Source organism: Melospiza melodia, chromosome 28, assembly GCF_035770615.1.
Source record: "Melospiza melodia melodia isolate bMelMel2 chromosome 28, bMelMel2.pri, whole genome shotgun sequence".
In the NCBI taxonomy this organism is placed as follows: Eukaryota; Metazoa; Chordata; class Aves; order Passeriformes; family Passerellidae; genus Melospiza; species Melospiza melodia.
This window is the reverse complement of record NC_086221.1, coordinates 6,280,356-6,303,205: the sequence shown is the minus strand read 5'-3', so window position 1 is coordinate 6,303,205 and position 22,850 is coordinate 6,280,356. Positions and strand designations below refer to the sequence as shown.

General features: G+C 50.0%; 1 protein-coding gene across 17 annotated transcripts in view; it reads left to right on the top strand.

Moving 5' to 3' along the window:
• Positions 1–22,850, top strand: part of NFASC (neurofascin) — a 76,959-nt gene that overhangs the window by 822 nt on the left and 53,287 nt on the right. For 12 of the 17 annotated variants that reach the window (XR_010030792.1, XM_063177927.1, XM_063177926.1 and 9 more), the window contains exons 2-7: positions 17,853–18,044; positions 18,631–18,648; positions 19,475–19,580; positions 19,785–19,981; positions 21,160–21,282; positions 22,096–22,266. Coding sequence is in view for 16 of the 17 variants with exons in the window: in XM_063177927.1 (XP_063033997.1) it covers positions 17,951–18,044; positions 18,631–18,648; positions 19,475–19,580; positions 19,785–19,981; positions 21,160–21,282; positions 22,096–22,266 (709 nt within the window). In the remaining variant the exon portion in view is untranslated. The remainder of the gene's footprint in view (positions 1–17,852; positions 18,045–18,630; positions 18,649–19,474; positions 19,581–19,784; positions 19,982–21,159; positions 21,283–22,095; positions 22,267–22,850) is intronic. The other 5 variants (XM_063177918.1, XM_063177928.1, XM_063177924.1 and 2 more) reach the window with 1 other exon arrangement.

Genomic DNA, 22,850 nt, shown 5'->3' with positions numbered 1-22,850 from the left:
GGAGGTTTCGCCCGCAAAATCTCATCGCTGCTAAAACCGGCGCGTCTGGCTCGGGTGGGTTTTGCTTTTCCCTTTGGAACGCTGCCCCTGGGCTCCTCGCTCAAGGTCAGCTCCCTGGCACGGCTCAGGAGCACTCCCAAAGTCACCGCGGGCCGTTCCCGGCGGAGGGGCAGTGCCGGGGATGCGGGAATTGCGGGCAAAGCTGGAATTCTGACATGCCCAGCAGAGGCCCGGCTGCTTTAAGATGGATCCTGTGGCGCTGTGGTGTTTCCGGGGTGCTCCTGGCAGCTGCCGAGGACAAAAGCAGGAATCCTGTGACTTTTCCAGGGATGCTGACTCCTTTCTTTCCTGGAAAACCTCCCCCTTCTTTGGCAGACACCGAGGGGGTGCTTTGTTCCAAGAAAACTTTGCTTTCTCTCCTGAAAGAAAACTCAAATTTGGCATTTTTTTTTTGCTCGATTTCTGTTTTTAATTTTGCTGTTTCCCAGTTCAGGGCTGGGCCTTTGCTGCTTTTCCCATCTTTTCTGTGTGGTTGTAACGTGAATCCAACATAAATAATGCATGGAAAAGCGCTGGGCTGGCAGGCAGGAGTTGTTTGGTTGGAAAAGTGACTTTGTTTACAGGAGTTGGGACCTGGGCCTGGTTTTGTGTTAATTCTGGCCTTAAAAAAGCTCCATCCTCATCCTCATCCCAAGGGATTTGGTTTAAACCCAGCCCAATCCAATCATCCCTTCTCCCAGCTGATGATTAAATGGGGAATATCCCGAGTTTTCCAAATTAATTATTCAGGGTTTGTTTTCCTCTCATTCTCTCCAGGGGCTTTTGGGGGGAATAAAATCCCCCAAAATCTGCTGGAAGAACTCCACCACAAAGGGTCCCAAAATGGGGAAATATTGAATAATAATGGGAAAAATGAGGATTTTTCCCCATGTTTTTGCTCCGGGCAGGTGGTTGGGATACTCTGAGTAGGATACTCATGAGATACTCCTGGGTGTAGAGGGGTGGTACCCTCAAATCTCAGGGATGAGCTGGGATGGGATTGGGATCAGGTGTGAAGCACAAAGTGAGTCAGGAGCAGAAGGGGAATGGGAATCTGGGAATGAAAATGGAATTTGGGAATGAGAATCTGGGAATTCCATCCCAAGGAACTCTTGGAGGCTCCCAGGATTGTGAGGAAAGGGATGAACACAGGCAGCAGGAAAAGGGAATTTTTTTTGGTGGTTCCTTTGGTGGGAAAAGGGGGAATAAATGGATTTAAGGACGTTTGGCTTCTCACTGGAGCCATTGTGAATCCCAGTGCTCCATCCCAGCTGGGGTGACCTTGGGAAAAGGAATTATCCATAAGGATCATGGTCCTGGATCAGATCCTCCCTCTGGTCCTGTCATCCTGCTGAGAAAAATGGGGAAGTTCTGGGGCTCTCCAAAGGAAAATTCCCTGGATAAAAAAAAGAGTTTTATCCAGAAATTAAGATTATAGCAGGAATGGGGCAATTCTGGGGCGTTCCAAGGAAATATTCCCTAGGTAAAGATGAGTTTTATCCAGAAATTCAGAAATTAGCAGGAATGGAGAAGTTCTGGGATGCTCCAAGGAAATATTCTCTGGATAATGACCAGCGGAGCTCACCTGGGCAGGTGAAACCTGGAACTAGAAATTTTGGAATTTGTTGGCTCCATCTGGAGCTTTGGAATTTTTCTGCTCCATCCCGCCCTTGCTCAGGGGAGGAGGAGTCTCCAAGGGAAAAATTTGGGATTTGTTTGAGGAATCTGGGAAAATGGAGCAGCCCCATCCTCAGGATGTTCCTGAGGCTCTGATTTTATCTGGGAGCGCTCGGCAGGAATTTCTGGATTTGCTTTCCACCGTGGGGGTGGATTTTCTGCGGGGTTGTAATTTACTCGTCTGGGAAGCACCAACCTTCTGAATCCCAGCAGATATTTATTCCCAGGGAGAAAAACCTGGAAGTTCAGGCAGAATTCCTTCATTTCTTTGCTTTCTGGGAGCTGTGGAATTCCCTGTTTTCCTCACTTTTTACATGCTGCTGAATTTGGGAGGATTAAACCCAGTGAGAAAATCAGATTTTCAGATAAAAAAATATCAGCTTTTATTTGAATTTAAACAGTAAAACCTGTGAGGAGGCTCCTAAAAAAACAAGGAAAAAACCTCTGGCACTTCCCTTTATTCCTCAGGTTTTGTTTGCCCTTCCCAAAATATTCCTAAACCCTGCCAGGATCCATCCAGGGCTTGGATTCCCTTACAATTTTGTCAGATCTTGTCAGGGAGGTCTGGATTCCTTCCTGCCCCGCAGGGAATTCCTTTCCAACCTCATTTTCCTCATTTTCCATGTTGTTGAATGACTTCTGCTCCATCTTTTCCATTTTCCCCCCTCTTCCCGAAACCCCTTCATTCCTTTCCGGGCTGTCCTGGATAATTATTGCATAATTCCAGGGATTCCAGCTCAGAATGAACTTGCTGGAAGTTTAAATGTTCCATAATCCCCGTCCCCCTCCCTTTCCCTTTTTTTTTTTTTTCTCCCCCTTTAATCCCGAGTTGAAAGAAACAGGGCTGGGTTATTACGGATTAAAAAAGAGGAGGATTTATCCCTCGGCTTATCGGGATCACCATTCCCACTTAATGAGATCAGAGGACAAGGATTATCAACGGGGAAAAAAACAGGGATGAGTTGGGGTGGACAGAAATTCCTGACAACGTCTCCTGATGTTCCATCCTGGAATTTTGAGACCCAGCTCTGTTTTCCTCAGGGATGCAACCGGGAGGAAGCATCCAAAGGGCACAGCAGAGAGGGAATAGCGGAAATTTTCCCATAAAATGAGAATTTGGGGTTGTTTTTCCTTGCATTCCTCTGCCTGCGAGCCTTAAGCAAGAGGTTGGAGCGTTCCCAGCTTGCTGGGAGTGCAATTGGAGCTTTGAGCAATCCAGGCTTGGGAAGAGCTGATGAATCCCTGTCCTGGATTCTGGGATGCTCCTTTTCCACCTCTGGAAGCAAACCTGGAGATCACGAGGAGTGGGAGAGCAGGAGCAGAACCCCCGGGGTTGGAGCAAGGTGAAGCCGGAGGTTCATCCCAATTCCTGGCAGCTTTTCTGTCTCTTTCTGCCTCCTTGGCAGCAGAATTTTGCTCTCATCTTTGGATCTCCTCTTGGAATTTTGAGACCCAGCCCTGTTTTCCTCAGGGATGCAACCAGGAGGAAGCATCCAAAGGGCACAGCAGAGAGGGAATAGCGGAAATTTTCCCATAGAATTTGGGGTTTTTTTTCCTTGCATTCCTCTGTCTGCGAGCCTTAAGCAAGAGGTTGGAGCCTTCCCAGCTTGCTGGGAGTGCAGTTGGAGCTTTGAGCAATCCAGGCTTGGGAAGAGCTGATGAATCCCTGTCCTGGATTCTGGGATGCTCCTTTCCCACCTCTGGAAGCAAACCTGGAGATCACGAGGAGTGGGAGAGCAGGAGCAGAACCCCGGGGTTGGAGCAAGGTGAAGCTGGAGGTTCATCGCAATTCCTGGCAGGTTTTCCATCTCTTTCTGCCTCCTTGGCAGCGAAATTTTGCTCTTTTTCCCAGGGACAGTCGGAATCTGATCCTGCGGCTCTGTCAGCCTGAATCCCAAATTCCTCCTGAAATTTCCTGGCATGGACAAGCCGGGCTGGCAGCTCCAAGTGGGAGCTGGGAGGGCGGGAAGCTTCTGCTTGGATCTGTGGAAAATGCACCAAAAATTCCATTTTTTTCCCTCTGAATTGTTCCCTTTCCCTGCTTATCCCGAGTTCAAAGAGCTGCAGAATCATGGAATAATTTGGGTTGGAAAATTAAAGCTCATCCCATTCCACGGGCAGGGACAACTTTCCCTATCCCAGATTGCTCCAAACTGGCCTTGGACAATTCCAGGGATGGGGCAGCCACAAATTCCCTGGAAAACCTCGGAATGCCGAGGCCGGGGTAGGAAAATCCTCCTGGATCCGGCCGCTCTCCAGGGTGCTGAAGCCCCTGGTGGGGATTTGGGAACGGCACGTCATTCCCCGAGTTCCCATCTCCCTGCTCCCACTGGAATCCGGGATGAAAAGGGAAAACTGGGATGCACTGGAACAACAGAATGCAGGGAATGTGGGAATTCCCCCTTTTCCACCCCTGGTGTGGTTTTCAAGCTGGAGTTTGGGTGCTGGGGGGTCTCCACAATTTAGGACGGATTTTAAACTCCACCAGGGTAAAGCCTGGCTCTGCTGGGCTGAGCTTAGGGCTGATCCTGCTCCTGATGGTGGCGACCTCCTGAGGTAATTCCAGCTGGAATTGTTTGAGGATCTGGGTTTTTGGGGATCTGGGTTTTTTGGGAGCAGGGAACAAGATCCTCTCCCTTTTTGTGTGGCTTTGGGGATTTTTGTTCTCCTGGACAAAGCTCGGCCGCCCATCCTTGTAGGAGCAGATTTATTGGCTATTCCTTTTTAATGGATATTCCCAGCAGCTTTTAATGGATATTTCCAGCAGTTTTTGGTGGATATCCAGAGCAGGTTTTGGTGAATATTTAGAGCACTTTTTTGGGGATATTCTCAGCAGTTTTTATTGGATATTCCCTGCAGTTTTTGCTGAATATTCAGAGCAAGTTTGGTTGGATATTCACAGTGCTTTTATTGAATATTCCCAATAGTTTTTGGTGGAAATTCAGAGCAGGCTTTGTTGGATATTCAGAGTTTTTTGGATATTCACAGCAGCTTTTTTTTTTATATTACTGACAGTTTTAATTTGATATTCCCTGCAGTTTTTATAGGATATTCCCCCAACCTGTGAGCTGGGAAAGAATCCCAGCCTTCCCTTTTTCCCCGGGTGAAGATCAGCCAGCCCCTCAGGCTCTTCCCAGGCCTTCAGGCTCTTCCCAACCCCTCAGGCTCTTCCCAATCCCAGACTCTTCCCCTGGGTTTTGTTTGCCCTTCCCAAAGCATTCCCTTGGATTTTAAAACCCACCAGGATCCATCCAGGGCTTGGATTCCTTTACAATCTTTCTCAAATCTCGTCAGGGAGGTCTGGATTCCTTCCTGCCCTGGAGGCAATTCCTTTCCAAACTAATTTCACTCATTTTTGGATGACTTGTGTTCCATCTTTTCCCTTTTTTCCCCTCTTGCCGAAGCCTTCTCAGCTCTCCAGGATGGTGACACCACCAGCCACTCTGGATTTGCAGACACAGCCCCGTTTGTGGGGCCGGGATGGCTCCGTGTGGGATAAAGGCCCCTCTGTGATTCCAGCCGGGGCCGATGGAGTGCGGGGCGCAGGAGAAGCTCCCGTCCCTGCTGTCACCTCGGTGGTGTCACATTCCTGAAATCTGGCTTTGACATTCCCAGCAGAGGCGGCCACAAAGGCTCCTTGTTGGGGTCTCCTTTGGGATGGGGCTGAGGCAATCCCAGCTGGGAGCGGGAGGAGGGGAGGGACAGGACGGGGCTTTGTGCCACCCGCGCGTGCCAGGACACCCAGGGAGATCCTCCGGTGGCACTTCCGACAGGCTGAGGGTGGTGGGAATGGTCAGCCTGGAGAAGGGAATGTTGGGTGGGAAGCTGGGATTTGGTTTTGTGTGGGGAAACTGGGATTTGGTTTGTGTGAGGATATCAGGGTTTATTTTGTGTGGGGATATTGGGGTTTGATTGGTGTGGAAACCCAGCATTTAATTTGTGTGGAAAGCTCAGAATTTAATTTGTGCGGATTTCATTGGTGTGGAGACCTCAGGATTTGATTGGTGTGGAGAACTCAGGATGTGAAGGGGTTACAAGGAAGGAAAAGGGAATCTGCTGCAGGAATTGGGGTGGTGGGACAAGAGGATGGGTTCAGGGAGATTTGGGTGGGAATTTGGGAAAGAACTTTTCCCTGTTATGGTGGGGAAGCCCTGGGACGGAATTCCCAGAGAATCCATGGGTGGCCCATCCCTGGAAGTGGAGATATCAGAATTTGATTTGTATGGAAACCTCAGGATTTGATTTGTATGGGAACCTCAGGATTTGATTTGTGTGGAAATCTCAGGATTTGATTTGTATGGGAACCTCAGGATTTGATTTGTGTGGGAACCTCAGGATTTGATTTGTGTGGGAACCTCAGGATTTGATTTGTGTGGGAACCTCAGGATTTGATTTGTGTGGGAACCTCAGGATTTGATTTGTGTGGAAACCTCGGGACCTGAAGGTGTTACAAGAGAGGAAAAGGGAACCTGCAGCAGGAATTGGGATGACAAGACGAGAGGATGGGTTCAGGCTGAAAAAGGGGGAAATTGGGTGGAATATTGGGAAGAATTCTTCCCTGTGAGGGTCAGGAGGCCCTGGCATGGAATGCCCAGAGAATCCATGGGTGGCCCATCCCTGGAAGTGGAAACCTCAGGATTTGATTTGTGTGGAAACCTCAGGATTTGATTTGTGTGGGAACCTCAGGATTTGATTTGTGTGGAAACCTCGGGACCTGAAGGTGTTACAAGAGAGGAAAAGGGAACCTGCAGCAGGAATTGGGATGACAAGACGAGAGGATGGGTTCAGGCTGAAAAAGGGGAAAATTGGGTGGAATATCGGGAAGAATTCTTCCCTGTGAGGGTCGGGAGGCCCTGGCATGGAATGCCCAGAGAATCCATGGGTGGCCCATCCCTGGAGGTGTCCCAAGCCAGGCTGGAGCCACTTGGGATAGTGGAAGGTGTCCCTGTGGTGGCGATGGGGGACCTTAACCTCCCTCCCAACACAAACATTCTGTGATTCCACCTCAAACCCACTCAACAAATGGATAATCCCATTTCCTTCTTCCCCTGTACCTGGAAAATTTCAATTCTAACAGAAAATACCTCGAACCCCAAATTCCTATCCAAACCCCCTTAATTCCCAGAAAAGCTGAAATTTGGCCGAACTCATCCACGTATTTTTTTTTACATCCAGCACCAGAACTGCACATTTTAGAGGGCGGATTTTTCCTGAATGTCCTTCAAAACCCGATTCTGCACATCCCAGGCTGCCATTTCCTGCTGACAGCTCCGGGATCCAGCTGCCAGCGCTCCCCAGGGATTTTATTCCTGCCCATCCCAGCAGCTGGGACCAGCCTGGGGATTTTTGGTTGACCTCTTCTGAATCGTGCTGGCCCCGGTGACAGCTGCGAGGCTGAGCTGGCCCCGGCCCAGGACAGCAGGCTGCTCCCCCATGTTTGATTCCAGGGATTCTGGCTTCTTTGTCTCCCTTTTCCAGCATTTTGGACAGGCCTGGGACTGGGATGGGGGTGAGAATGTTTCCTGGGACTGACACAGCTGAGCTGGAGGGAATTTGGGGTTTTCTAAGTGTTCCTGGCAGGATTTTTGACCCAAATCTCAGATTTGGGAATAGACACTTCTTGGGAATTCCTCTCTGTAAATAGTTCTCACAATTCCTCTTCCAAACCCCAGAGTAAGGTGAAAAACGGGAATATCCAGGAGTATCCAGGGATGAAACCCCCCAGGAAACAAAACAAAACCCTTTTTCCCTAAGGAAAAGCAATTCCTGCCCTATTGTCCGGTGAAAAGGGGGTGGGGATGGCTGGGATTGATCCCAAACAGCTGCTGGGACGTGGGAGGACAGATGGCTCAATTATGTCCAGAATGGGATGGGCAGTGTGGGGTTTGGGAGGCTTTGGGATCCTTTTCCCTGGAAACCTGAGCTGGGAGAGGCTGTGGAGGGGATTTGGGAGATCTTGGGATCCTCTTTTTACTAAAGGAAGGGCTTTGGGAGATTTTGGGATCCCCTTCCCTGCAAATCTGAGCGAGGAGAGGCTGTGGAGGGGATTTAGGAGACTTTGGGATCCCTTTCCCACTAAATCTGAGCTGGGAGAAGCCATGGAAGGGGTTTGGGAGATTTTAGGATTCTTTTTCCACTAAACCAGAGGCGGGAGAAGCCATGGAGGAAGTTTGGGAAGCTTTGGCAACCCTTTCTCACTAAAGGAAGGGCTTTGGGAGATTTTGGGATCCCCTTCCCTGCAAATCTGAGCGAAGAGAGGCTTTGAAGGGGATTTGGGAGATTTTGGGATCCTTTCCCCACTAAATCTGAGCTGGGAGAACCCATGGAGGGGCTTTGGGAGATTTTAGGATCCTTTTTCCACTAAATCTGAGCGAGGACAAGCCATGGAGGGGCTTTGGGAAGCTTTGGCATCCCTTTCCCACTAAGGGAGGGTCTTTGGGAATTTTAGGATTTTATTCCCACCAACCTGAGCCGGGAGAGGCTTTGGAGGGGCCTTTCCCAGGAGATCCCCCGGGTGCAGGTGGATGTGCCAATTTGGGATGTGCCAGTTTGGGATGTGCCAATCCCAAATTGTGCCACCTCGGAGCGCTCCGTGCCACCCTCCTGCTATTTCTGCTCCCGATCTGTGCCACCGCCGGAGCTGTCCTTGGGATGGGGCTCCAGAGGCCATAAAACCCCGCAGGATTTGGGATTTGAGCAGCTCTGGGATAATTTTAGCCCCGTGCTCTGCTGGAGGAGAGGGAGGAGCGGGAATGGGGGCCCTGGGATGGAGCTGAGCCTTCTGATCCAGCTGGAATCTCATCCCAAAACCTCATTTCCTGGCATTTTTGTGGGAAAAGGACCCAAAAGTTTCCCCTGGGAGCCAGGGGAGGGGGTGGGATGAGGTTTTAAGCAGGGAAAGATAAAATAGGAATGCAGGAATAGCTGGGAACGCTGGAGGAAGAGGAGCGGGAAGTTCAAGGTGCACCGAGGTGATAATTGGGATTTCTGAAGTGTTAATTGGGATTTCTGGAGGGTTTTTGCGATTCAGCTTGGAGTGATCAGCAGGAAAATTCTTCCCTTTATCCTCTTTAATTCTTCCCTTTATTCCCCCTTGTTCTTCCCTTTATTTCCCCCAGGAGAAATTTTTGGGGCATCTCCAGGGTCAGGAGAAATTTCTGGGGACATTTCCACTCCCCAGAGTCAGGAAAGGTCCCGAGGGTGTCTCCAGAATCAGGGATAATCCTGGGGACATCTCCACCCTCCAGGATCAGGAGGAATTCCTGAGGAATTCCAGGAGAGTTCCTCCCAATTCTCCAGGGTCAGGAGAAATTCCTGCGGACACCTCCACTCTCCAGAAAAGATCCTGGGGACACCACCAGGAGATGTCCCAGGGCCAGCACAGCTCCAGCGGCACAGAGCCAGCTCCAAACTGGAAAATCAGGAAGCTGAGGCTTCTCCACGTGGGATTTCCTGGCTCTGGGCACTGGGAAATCCCAAAATCCTTGTGGAGGACCAGCTCAGCACTGGGCAGAATGGTCTGGGAGGTGCCACCATGGGCACCCTTGGGAATGCTGCTGTTCCCTCCTCCTCCTCTCCCTCATGGAATCATGGAATGGCCAGAATGCCCAGGGCAGGAGCAGATCCTCTCCAAATCCCATTTTCCCTTTGATATCCCAACAGAACATCCCAGGAGCTGCTTTAGAGAATGAAATTATAACCCGCTCAACCCCGCTCAGATCTTGTCTCCCTTTCATGTTCCCTCTCCAAGAGACTGGAGCAGCTTTTAATTCCAGCAAATCCAGGGAAAACCAGGAGAAGGAACAAATCCATCGACAGGGATGGGGTTTGATGGTTTCAAATCCTGAGTTTGCTCCTCTCACTGTCCCATCCTTCTCCCTCCCGGCCCCATTCCGATTTTCCAGCTGTTTGGAAATCTCTCTGCCGTGCCCGGTGGGCATCACCCAATCACAGAAAATCTGGGATCAGCCAGCCTGGAATTATCCTGGAGGCTCCTGAGGGTTTAATGAGGCTCAAAGTGGAACCAAAAGGGGTTTGTGGAGGGGGAGGGAGGATTTGGGGGTTCCTGGAGGTGGAGGGATCTGGGATGGGACTTGGGGAAGCCCCAAAACCTCGGGATCAGCTCCTGGAAGCTCCAAATCCTCAGAATCACCCAAAAGAGGGAATTTTGGTGGTGGAGATGAGAAAACTCCCCTTGGCATGGTGTTCATTCCATATTGGGATAGGGCAGCTGGAAAGCTGGGAATGTTGCTGTGTTCATTCCCAAATATCAGAGTTTGGATTCACCCAGACCAGGAAAAGGTGAATCCTTGGAAAGAACCTTGGGAAGCGGGAAAATGGGAATTCTTGCCCCAAAAGGGCTCGGAGCCGGCACTGGGACACCTCCTCCTCCCTGCCTTCCCTACTCCCAGCTGTTTAATCGGGAAAATGGGAATTGCATATTAATGAGATGCTAATGAAGCCGTGGATGGGATCGGGCGAATCCTCATTTAAAGCTACAAAGCGGAGCTTTGTTTTTAAGGCGGGTTTATCGCTGCTGGGCCTGCCTGATTAGTCCTAATCTCCCGCTGCTCTCCGTTGGGAAATTCCCGCTTTTATTCTTTGGGAAGTCTCTCCCGAAGTTCCTGCACCACCCTCCAGGGAAATCCCGGACAATTATCCCAACAAAGATTCCTCTCCCCACTTCCTCCTTCCCCCGTCTATTCCTGAATTTCTGGATACCCAGCAAGGCTTCGTCTGGATTTTTAATTTTATTTTTAGTGAAATTCCCTCTTTTCCCCCACTGGGGTTGGCTCTTTCCCAGCTGGGAAATCCCAGGATGAGCGATGACGGTGCAGGAGGTTGGGAAATGCGGATCCCTGTGATCCACTCCCCAGCTCCTCTGGAATTTTCTTGCTGTGAAAGGGAACTGCCACCACTGCAGAGGCGAAAACCCCCAAAATTCCAAGCTGGAATATCGGTGGCATAGTCAGAAATTCGTGGCTGGGAATTCTCAGTGCCGGGGATGTCTCTGCTCTGCTTTTCCCCAGGGCTGGGAACAAAAGGAAGCTGCATCTGGGAACAAAACGCTCTGGGAACGTGTCACCCGCTGGGGACACGGGGACAGGCCCAGGCTGGCACTCGGGCACGGGGAGGGCACAGAGTGGGCAGTGTCCTGTGCCCCATTGTTCCCCAGGGAAAAGGCTGGGAAAGAAGGGAAGGACGGAGAAAGTCGGAATTACGGATCAGGGCTGTGGAGCCTCGGCGCTTCTCCAGGATGGAGGGGTTGGGAAAAGCCAGGGGAGGACGTGGAGAGGAGAAGGGGTATTTTTTTGGGGTGTGGTGCTCAGGGAGTCGTCAGGATCTGGGAAATTTTAGGGGGAAATGGGGATTTTTTTGGGATGTGGGGAGCTCAGGTAGTCCTTCTTGGAATGTGGGAAATTTTATGGAGAAACAGGGATTTTTTTTTTTGGGATGTGGAGATTTCAGGGTGTCCTTCCTGGGATATGGAAAATCTTAGGGGTAAATGGGGATTTTCTGGGATATGGGGAGCTCAGGATGTCCTTCCCAGGATGTGGGAAATCTTTGAGTTTGGGATAGAGAGAGGGAGAAGCTCAACCTGAGCTTTGAAGGGGGAAAAAATGGGAGAGGGAATGGGAGGAATTCCCTGCCCTTGGAATAATCCGTGACAAGGTGGAGATTTCCTGTAAATCCTTGGATTTGTGACATTTTTTGGGATAAAGAGAGGAAAAACCGTGCTGGACATGGGAGAGGGAAAGGGAAATGACTCCCTGCCCTAGGAGGATGAGGAGGAGGAGGTGGAATAAATCAAATCCTTGGAGATGGTGGGATCTGCCCCACTGTGGGATGGGGACATTCCGGTGCAGTGGCAAGCACACGGGAAAAGGTTTGGAGCTCCCTGCAGCCTCCAGGAATTGTAGGGAAGTGGGATTTTTGGAATGGGGGTAATTCCAGAGCTGGGGTGCCCCTCCAAGGGCAGGGATGGAGCAGTGGGAAGAACAGGCAGGAAGTTTGGGAATTCTGAGCTGGAGCTGATGGAGCAGAATTCCCTTGGGAGCAGGGAATCAGCACCCAGGAATGGGACGATTCCAGGACTATTTAAAGCCAGGCTTTGCCTGCTCTGCTTTCCCAAATTCCCCTCCTGCTCAGATGCTCTGAGCCCAGAGGCTCTGGAAAACCAGAGGAGTGGGAGCAGGGCTGGGATCACCAAGGCTTCCTCCAGGAAGATTTTCCTCCTAATTAAGCTCAACAATAACAACAACCAAAAGGAATTTTTCCCTTTTTAATAATAAATCAGGAGCGTTTTCCCGATGGGAGCACCGAGCCTTTTCCCACCAGCTTCCAGAGGGTCTGCTCTGAGCTCTCTCTCATTCCTCATGAATAATTTTCCGGATTCCTCCCCTGTCCTGCATGGATTGGCGTTGCCATGGCCACCGGTGAGGGATGCAATCCTGAGGGATGCGGGAGAGCGGCAGGAAAAGGGTTGGGAAAATGGGAAAATCCCAAAAAGGGGTCTGGCATCCTGCAGGGTTGCTCCAGATAATCCCGCTCCCAGTTTTTTGTGGGATTCCGTGACATCCTAAAGGGGCTTTGTGCCTGGATTTTGTGGGATTCTTCCATCCCAAACGGAAATTCTGGTTTTCCCACGCTCTGAGCACTTGTTCCGAATTGAGCTTGGAAACAGGGAGAGAAATCCTTCCCAAAAGCCATGTGAGGGAGATTCCCAATTTTCCACATCACCTCAGCCAAGGTGGAACACGCTCCACATTCCCACATTGTCCAGGGAAAAACTTGGGATGCTTTTTCTGGGACAGATCGTGCCCGGATCCTGTGCCTGAGGTGTGCCAGAGGTGGGATCCTTCCTCCTCTCCTGAATTTTCCATGGAAAACCCTCCCAGTGTTTTACCAAAGTTGAATTCTAGCTCCGATTCCGATGTGCAGAATTCAAGGAATTTGCTGATCCAACCCCCAGTCCCAATTCCTGCTCTTTGTTTCACTCAGCTCCGGGGTTTTAATGGATTTTCACGCTTATCCCATTGAATATTCCCAGCAGGAAACTTTGGTGGATTGGAGATGAGGTGGGAGGAGTTAAATATTGAAATTTCCCTTTCCTTTGTTTTTTTCCCTCGACTTTAAATTCCTTGATTTTCCTGTGGATTTTCCCTCCCGCTTCCAGTGGTGTCAGCAAGGGGAGATTTGTGTTTCCAAAGATTTGCAGGACACAGATTCCACCTTTTCCAGGGATTTTGGAAAGTTTTGGCAGATAAAAATCCTCACTTCATTCATCCCTGGCTCAATCCATCCTTCAACGTTTTCCAAGGAAACCCTAAATTCCAACCCGACTTTTTAATTCCCCAAAATCCCTTTTATTTTTATGGAATTTTTAACCACGGCATCCCCGGGCTCCCTCCTGAGATGGCTTTGTGCCAACTTCATTATCCCAGAGCCAAAAGCTTCTCCCAATTAATTTATTCCCATTCCGGAGGCAGCTCCGGCGGCAGATGGAGAGGTGGTGACACCAGGATTTGATGATTGAGTGACAAAGGGTGACAATCCCATGGAGAGCGACGGGAAAAGTTGTGAGAAATGCCAGGGAATGGTGAGAAAAAGAACAGAATGGTGGGAAATAGCAGGGAAGGGTGTTGCCCTCCTCGGGGAATGAATACATTTGAAATTTCATCGTGTTCCTGTGGAAAATGTCCTGGAGGGTTGTCGCAATTCCTGGGAAAAGAAGTGGGAATGGGATCACCAAAACCTGCCAGGAATGGTGGGACACCCCTGGAGCATCAGCTTTGGGTCACCAGGTGGGTTTTTTTTGGGAATGAGCTTCATGGAAGTGTCCGAGGCCAGGTCAGTTCCCACTGGGGTAAATCAGTTCCCACTGGGATAAATCAGTTCCCAGTGGGATCATTTGGTTCCTACTGGGATCACTCAGTTCCCACTGGGATAAATCAGTTCCCAGTGGGATAAATCAGTTCCCACTGGGATCATTCAGTTCCTACTGGGATGAATCAATTCCCACTGGGATCACTCAGTTCCCATTGGGATGAATCCATTCCCACTGGGATCAGTTGGTTCCTGCTGGGATAAATCAGTTCCCAGTGGGATCGTTTGGTTCCCACTGTGAATCCCACTGGGATCAGTCAACTCCCACTGGGAATCTTATGGGGATCACTCAGTTCTCACTGGGATAAATCAGTTCTCTCTGGAATCACTCAGTTCCTGCTGGGATCGCTCAGTTCCCACTGAGATCGCTCAGTTCCCACTGGGATCACTCAGTTTCCCCTGGGATAATTCGTTTCCCACTGGGATCAGCCGTGCCTGATGTCCTTGGCAGGATGGAGGGGGGTCTGGGATCCCACAATGGGATCAGGATCTGCTGTTCCTGTGTCGGAGGGTTCCTCTCACACAGGAGAAGAATTCCAAGTGTCCCAGCTTCCCCGGGTGGATTTTCCCATGGGAACAGACGTCCCTGGCACAGATGAGCTGTGGGTTGTGTCCAGCAGGGAAGGGAATTCCAGCCAAACCCTCTCCCGGCTCCGTGTGATCGGAAAAACGTGGAGTTTTCCTCTCTCTGAGTCTTGTATCCATCATTTTATTCACAAAACCACGGAGCATCCTGAGTGGGAAAGGACTCCCGGGGACCCCAAAAATCCCAAACATTCCCATCTTTGAGGAGGCTCAGGCTGCTCCAAGCCCGGGTGCAGAATCCGGCAGCAGGAGCGGAGGTGGGACCCGAGAATCTTTCCCAGAGGCTCCGGATCCATCCCAGGGCTGTTTTCCCACCTGATTTAACCCTTGGCTGATCCCAGGGCCAGATGCCACCAGGGAGGGGTGGCCTGGGGACACTCTGGGGACAGGCACAGACCGTGTCCCCCCGTGCCACCAGCTCCGGGGGCTTTCTGGGAGCAGCGTGGGATGGATGGCCCTGGAAAGGAGGTGACAATGGCACAGCGTCACCTCCACCTGTCCTGAGCTGCCAGGGGGGTTGGGATGGGATTTGCTGGGATGGGATTTATTGGGATGGGATTTATTGGGATTTTCTGTTCCATCAGGAACAGGACATGGAGACTGGAGTGTCTCTGAGTCACCACCCCACAAATTCTTTGGGATTTTCTGTTGGGAAAATTTTCCTGGGAAAATGGTGCTGGAGCAGCCCTGGTGCCCCCCAGTTTTTTACAGCTTGTTTATCGGTTCTGCTGACTTATGGGGTGTTGTTTTAAAGATTAATTGTTTAAAGGTAAAAAAAAATTAATTGTTTAAAGGATTTATTGGGATGGGATTTGCTGGGATGGGATTTTCTGCTCCATTGGGAACGGGACAAGGGGACCGGAGTGTCCCTGAGTCACCACCCCACAGATTCTTTGGGATTTTCTGTTGGGATTCCTGGGAAAATGGTGCTGGAGCAGCCTCAGTGCCCCCCAGTTTTTTTACAGCTTGTTTGTGTGTTCTGTTGACTTATGGGGTTTTGTTGTAAAGATTAATTATTTAAAGATAAAAACCAGGTTTTTATCTTTTTTTTTTTTTTTTTATACCACGACACCAACCCAAGGGGATTTTCTGCCAGTGGCAAAGCTGCTCCGTGCTCCTCAATCAGCTTTAATGAAGCAATAAACAAAGCTGCCGGAATGTTCCCAGGGAACAACAATTCCCAAAGTTTAACTGTTCCTCCTGCAGCCATAAATCGGGATAAACTGGGATAAAAATCCAACTGCTGCTGGGAGCATCCTGCTGGTCCTAACGAGCGGATTAAATCAAATCCCTCACTGTTTAATTTTGTTGAATTCCAAGCCCAGGTTCCCTTTGCTTCCCATTTCCTGCTCTGGGAGCTGGGGGTGTTTTCCTGGAGCAGGGATGTAAGGACGGGATTTTTCCCATTGTTTTCCCAAAGAATCTCATTTTAAGAAATGGGAATAAATGAATTCCAGTCCGTCCTTAGAGTGGTTTGTGCACCCAGTGGATCCCAGGGGACATTCCAGGTGCTGTTTGTAGGGATTTTGGGAATTCTGACAAGGAGATGACTTTGAGGCAGATTTCCTGCAGGGGGATCCGTGTCCTGGCCCGTGCCGGAGTGGGATCTCCTGGGAATTTCTGCAGGAAGAGGAGCTGTTCCTGTGGGTTGTTGTTTCAGATCCTGGAGGGAGAAAAAAAGAGAATTCCATGGAATTCTGAGAAGCAGAGCAGGGCTCAGCTTGTCCTGCTGGTGAGGGACCAACCCCAATCTTTCCCTCTCCGTGCCTCCCTTTGGGATGTAGGGATCAGCCTGATGGATTTTTCCTGCTTTTTGGGCTGGTCTCAGATCCTTTATATGCCAGAAAAAAGCTGGAAAAATGCTGATTTTTGAGAAAAGCTTCTCCCCTGCTTTTCCCCTGTCTCCAGCACCCCGAGTTCAGAATGTCCCTGCTCCCTGTGGCAGCTCCAGCCTCTGTGTGACAGGAGAATTCCCCGCTCCCGGCGGGAGCAGCGGGGACAATGCGGGGCTGTGTTCTCCAGGAGCCACCTACACGCGCAGGAATTGTTCCCGTGGATTGTTCCCAGGGATTGTTCCCTCTGCCCACATCTGCTCCGGACAAAGAGGCCCTGGAGGAGCCTGGAGGAGCCTGGCATTTTCTAGGAGATGAATTCCCTGTGTGGTTTTCCCTGTTCCCAGCCAGCTCGGCTCCATGCAATCCTAAGGATCATCCTGTATCATCCAGCAGGGGCATTCCTGCAGGACTCTGTTCACGCCACAGATTCTGTGTTGCTTTTACAGCTCAGAAATTGTCTGGGATTTCGTTTCTTCCTGATATTCCTTTATTTTTGTAGTGGGGCCTAGAGGGATTTGTAGGGAGAAGCTGCCCTTGGATCTCTGGAAGTGCCCAATGCCAGATTGGAGCAATCTGGGATAGGAGAAGGTCTCCCTGTGCTTGGGATGAGCTTTAAATTCCCTTCCCAACCCCAACAATTCCAGGATTTCGTATTTCCCATCAGAGCTTGGGCTCAGCCCTTTTCTATTCCCGTATTTACAAATATCCCCCAGGAATCTGTTCCTCCTTCCCTCTCAGCTATTCTGCACCCCCAAATCCAAAGAAAACAAGAAATTCCTCACTTTTCAGCCCCAAATTCTTCCTATTTAGACCCCTTTTAACCCTCTCTGCTTCCCTCCCCTAAAATATCCCTATTTGAAATGGATTTAGAGCTTTTTGTTGCCTTTTGGGGTCTGCATTTGTTCCCAGAGGGATTAAAGGTGTCTGGGTGGAAAATCCTGGGAGCTTGGATGGGATCTTGTCACTGTTGGGTAAGAAACGACACAGACTCACCAGAAGGATGGTTTGGACAGCATAACACAACTTTTATTCAGATTCCCCATTTTTTTATACATTCTTCCCATACAGATAGACCCGATTTCTCAATTAATCAATGCATTTCACCTGATCAGCTCAGTAACAAAGCACCTTTCTTCTAAACAATTTTTGAGAAAAACAGGAAAACAGAGACTAGGAAAACAACACCTGCAGGTTGTTTATAATAAAAATAAGCTATCATTATTTATTTTCAACTCCCTGAAGTCTCAAAAGCCGATCCCGGGAAATCTTATCTGGTTTTCTCACTCTCTGGCCAGGCTGTCACATCCACAGCATCTGGTAGCAGCGAGGGGAACATCTGGATCCTGGCTGGGAATGGGATTGTTTGGAGACCAGCTGGGAAAAATCCCAATCCTAGAATTCTGCTGGATCAATGTCAGGATTTTTGGGACAACAGCTCCAGACCCCGGAGCTCATCCCGATGCCCTGAGGGGTTGGATATTCCTCAGTGATTTTTACGCATAAAATACAATTATTGTTAATTTTTTCAACAGCAAATCCACATTTTATTCAATCCCTTGGGCTCCATTTGGATCCTGCTGCTCCCAGGAATTTTCTCTTTGTCTCTGGGCGCTCACTCCAGGACAGGAGCCCAAACAACCCCATAAATCCTTCCAGCAGGACAATCCTGGGCTCAGGAGAGCTGTTCCCACGTGTTCCCCAAATCCTGGCCACCATTTCTGGCCCCATTCCCACCATTTTTTGGGCGGAAACGCCGCGTTCCCAAAGCTTCCAAAGGGAAAACACCAGGATTGGCTCAGCGATGTGACTCTGGGGTTGTTTTTTTTCCAGCTGAGGATCCCTCTGCACGTGCCACCACCCCAGGGGACACTCCAAAGTCACTCCAAGGGACATCCCAAGGTCCTGAGGTCACACAGGGAAGCTCCAAGATGATCCCGAGGAGAGCCCAGGTCACCTGCGCCGGAATTGCCTTCGCCCTCTGCCTCCAGCACCTCGTCAGCGCCATCGAGGTCCCCCTGGACCGTAAGTTTGGGATTTATCCTCTCCCAAAAATTCCTCGCTGGGATGGGGAGGAGGTGGGATGAAGGTGGGAACATCCCAGGTGGATTTTCTCCTCCACAGCTGAGTTTTCTCCTCCACATTTGGATTTTTCTCCTCTGCATTTGAGTTTTCTTCTCCAAATTTGGAATTTCTCCTTGTCAATTGAATTTTCTCCTCCATATTTGGATTTTCTCCTCCAAATTTGGGTTCTCTTCTCCAAATTTGGAATTTCTCCTCCACAGTTGGGTTTTCTCCTCGACAATTTAATTTTCTCCTCCACATTTGGGTTTTCTTCTCCAAATTTGGATTTTCTCCTCCACATTTGGTTTTTCTCCTTGACAATTTAATTTTCTCCTCCACATTTCGGTTTTCTTCTCCAAATTTGGGTTTTCTCCTCCATGATTAGGTTTTCTCCTCCACATTCGGAAGAAAAAGGATTTTTTGTGTGGGGTTTCCAAGGCCTGCAAAAACTGGATTTACTTTCTGGCTCTGCTGGGAACGGGGTTGGAACAGGTTGAATTAACCTCCTGTCTTTTTTCCCTCTATGCTTTCCCCTTGGGAATAACAGCAAATATCCAGAGTGAATGTAAGTGTTCCCTTCCCCAGAACTGCATGAGGGGTCCCTGAGCAGTGGCTGCTGGTGGCACAAGGGGGACATGGCCCCTTCTGAGCCACTTTTCCTGCATGTCCAGGTTGGGAAAGTCATGGAAAGGCTGGAGCAGCTTGGGAAGAGCTCCCAGCTCTCTGTGCTGTCCCTGGAGCAGGGACTGGGCTGTGTTTGTCGTGGAAAAGTTGTTCCTGCAGGGTTTGGGTTTGGAGGAGGGCAGGAACCCTCTCCTGGCTCCTGTTCCAGGCTCTGCCTCACATCCTGATGAGTTGAGAGCATCCCTGGATGCTTGGATCTTCACAGCCTTGGATCTTCTCCCCAGGAGATGAGATCTGCAGTTCAGAGATCAGGGCCGGGTCCTGTGCCATCCATGGGGTTCCTGTGTCCCATTTTCCGTCCCTGCCCTCCTAAATTCCAGCTCTGAGCTCCTTTGGGCTCATCCTGGGGCGTTGGAATCTCTTCCTTGCACCAGGAATTTCTCAGGATCCCTGACCCAGCCCCTTCTGAGCTGCAGATCCAGGATGAATTGCCACTGGGTTCATCCTGTGGGAACAGGAGGCTGGAACTGGGACATTCCCTTAGGAGACCAAGATACAGAGAGGGAATTGAGGATTTTTGGTAGCTAAAGGACACTGTGATGCTCCGAGAGGTGATGAATTCAGGGAATTCTCAGGAATTTCCTCAGGATTCAACCTCCAAATCACACACCCGGCTGGGGGAAGGAGATGAGATCCCAGCAGGAACTGCTGTGGGATGGCACTGAGGGATCTGCCCCGGTTCCTCACGGATTTCCCTTTCCTCGCAGTGCCGCAGCCCCCCACGATCACCAAGCAATCCATCAAGGATTACATCGTGGATCCCAGGGATAACATCTTCATCGAATGCGAAGCCAAAGGCAACCCCGTTCCCATGTGAGTGCATTCCCAGCGCTCATCCCGCTGTCCCTTGTCACTCCAGAACCTCTCCCACCCTCCCTGCCCAGCCCATCCCGCTGTCCCTCACCACTCCAGAGCCGCTCTCACCCTCCCTCCAAATCCATTCCACTGCTGCCCCACCACAGGTAGGGACCTCCCTGGGGACACGGTTCCAAACCCAGCTTTTCCTTGCCGTTCCAGCTTCTCCTGGACGCGGAATGGGAAGTTCTTCAACGTGGCCAAGGATCCCAAGGTGTCCATGAGGAGGAGATCGGGGACTTTGGTCATTGATTTCCACAGTGGGGGCCGGCCCGATGACTACGAGGGCGAGTACCAGTGCTTCGCCAGGAACGACTACGGCACGGCCCTTTCCAGCAAAATCCACCTCCAGGTTTCCAGTGAGTGATTCCAGGGAAGCAGAGCAGGGCCATGGGAGGTTTGGGGGGAATGTCCAGCGCTCAAATGGCTCCAGGTGTGTCCAGGTGTGTCCAGGAGACAGGGAAGAAATGGGGTTGTGGTTGGGAATGGCTCAGGGTGGAAGGGATGGATTTGAGGGTGTGGAATTGAGGATATGGATTTAAGGGTATGGATTTCAGGGATGGGTTTGGGGGCATGGAATTGAGGATATGAATTTAGGGGGATGGATTTCAGGGATGGATTTGGGGGTGTAGAATTGAGAATATGAATTTAGGGGTATGGATTTCAGGGATGGATTTGGGGGCATGGAATTGAGGATATGGATTTAAGGGGATGGATTTCAGGGATGGATTTGAGGGTGTGGAATTGAGGATATGGATTTAAGGGCATGGATTTCAGGGATGGATTTGAGGGTGTGGAATTGAGGATATGGATTTAAGGGCATGGATTTCAGGGATGGATTTGAGGGTGTGGAATTGAGGATATGGATTTAAGGGTATGGATTTCAGGGATGGATTTGAGGGTGTGGAATTGAGGATATGAATTTAGGGGTATGGATTTCAGGGATGGATTTCAGGGGTATGGATTTGAGGGCAGAGAATTGAGGATATGAATTCAAGGGAGCAGATTCCAGGGATGGATTTGAGGGTATGGATTTGAATATAGGCTTGAGGACAGGGATTTGAGGGGATGGAATTGAGGAAATGAATTCAAGGGTATGGATTTCAGGGATGGATTTGAGGGTGTGGAACTGAAGATACGAATTTAAGGGTAAGGATTCCACGGATGGATTTGATGGATGAATTTAAAGGGATGGATTTCAGGGTATGGATTTGAATACAGGCTTGAGGACATGGATTTGAGGGGATGGAATTGAGGATATGAATTCAAGGGTATGGATTCCAGGGATGGATTTGAGGGTATGGATTTGGGGGGTTTGGATTTACGGGTATGGATTTGAGGGGTGGATTTGGGGGTTTGGATTTACAGGTATGGGTTTGAGGGATGGATTTGGGGGCACAGATTTCAGGGGATGAATTCCAGGGAGTTTTGCACACGCCCAGAAGAATTTTGCTCTGAAACCAGGCCGGATCCAGCGGGAATCACTCCTGAGGAATCCTTTCCTCCTTTCCTCACTTTCCTTTTCTTCCCGTGGCAGAATCTCCACTGTGGCCCAAGGAAAAGGTGGATGTGATCGAGGTGGACGAGGGGGCCCCGCTGAGCCTGCAGTGCAATCCCCCACCCGGCCTCCCCGAGCCTGTCATCTTCTGGATGAGCAGCTGTGAGTTGGGAGCGCCTTTTCCACCTGGAATTCTGAGAATGGTGGCTCCATTACCTGTGGGATTTAAAATAACCATGGGTGGGCTTGTTGCTGATACTTTGGGGTTGGTTCTGTCAGTCTGGGGTTATTCCTGTTAGTTTAGGGCTGGTCCTGGTAGTTTAGAGTTGTTCCTGCTAGTTTAGGGTAATTTCTATAAGTTTAGGGCATTTTCTGCTACTTTAGCACTGGTCCTGATAGGACCAGGGTAATTTCTGCTTGATTTGGGTTGTTTCTGCTAGTTTAGGATCGTGGCTGATAGCTCAGGGTCATTGCTGGTAGTTTAGGGTAATTACTGCTAATTAAGGGCACTTTCTGCTAGTTTGGGGTTGTTACTGGTGGTTTAGGGTTTTTTTCTGCTAACTTATGACACTTTCTGCTAGGTTAGGGTCCTGGCTGCTAGCTTAGGGTCATTGCTGGCAGTTTAGGGTAATTGCTGCTAATTAAAGGCACTTTCTGCTAATTTAGGGTTATTATAATTTAGAGTTTTTCTCTGCTAACTTAGGACACTTTCTGCTAATTTAGGGGCGTTATTGTAATTTAGGGTCGTTACTGTAATTTAGGGGTTTTTTTTCTGCTAACTTTCTTGCAGTTTAGGGTCATAACCACTAATTTAGGGCACCTCCTGTTACTTTAGGGCAGCTTCTGTTAGTTTAGAGCCCTTCCTCCTGCTTCGGGCTCACCAGCCCTACTCTCCACCTCACGTGCCCCATTCCTTCACCATTCCCGTTCTCCGTAAATCCCGCCTGGCCCTGAATTCCCTCCGCTTTCCCGCAGCCATGGAGCCGATCCCGCAGGACAAGCGCGTGTCCCAAGGCCACAACGGGGACCTTTACTTCTCCAATGTGCTGGCGCAGGACGCGCTGACCGACTACAGCTGCAACGCCCGCTTCCACTTCACCCACACCATCCAGCAGAAGAACCCCTACACCCTCAAGGTCAAAACCAGTAAGTGGCTCACTGGGGGACCAGTTTGGGCTCCATCCCAAAGGGTTTTCCGGCTGGGAATCCAGTAAGGGAAGAGCGGCTCCCGTGGTTTGGTTTGGGTGGGGTGAGGATGGGTTTGGGTGGTTTTGGGGTGGATGGGGAGGGAGGGGTTGTAGCTTCCTTGTTTTAGAGGTGGTTTGGTGTAGGAATTGCCAATTTTGTGTGTTTGGGGTAAATCTGGGAGTGTTTTGCAGATGTGGCGTTCCCGATGTCTCCAGGGAAATGCAGGAATTGCCAATTTTGTGTGTTTGGGGTAAAACAGGGAGTGTTTTACCCCAAACTGTCTCCAGGAAAATGCAGGAATTGCCAATTCTGTGCATTTTGGGTAAAACTGGGAGTGTTTTGACAGAGATGTGGCATTCCCACTGTCTCCAGGGAAGTCTAAAATATCCAGAGGTAGCTTGAAGCAGGACTCACCAAATCCCGATGTTGAGATAAAACCGGGAGTGTTTCAGCACAGCTGGGGCACTCCCACCACCTCCAGGAAAATGCAGGGATCACCAATTCCATGTGTTTGGGGTAAACTGGAGAGTGTTTTGCAAATG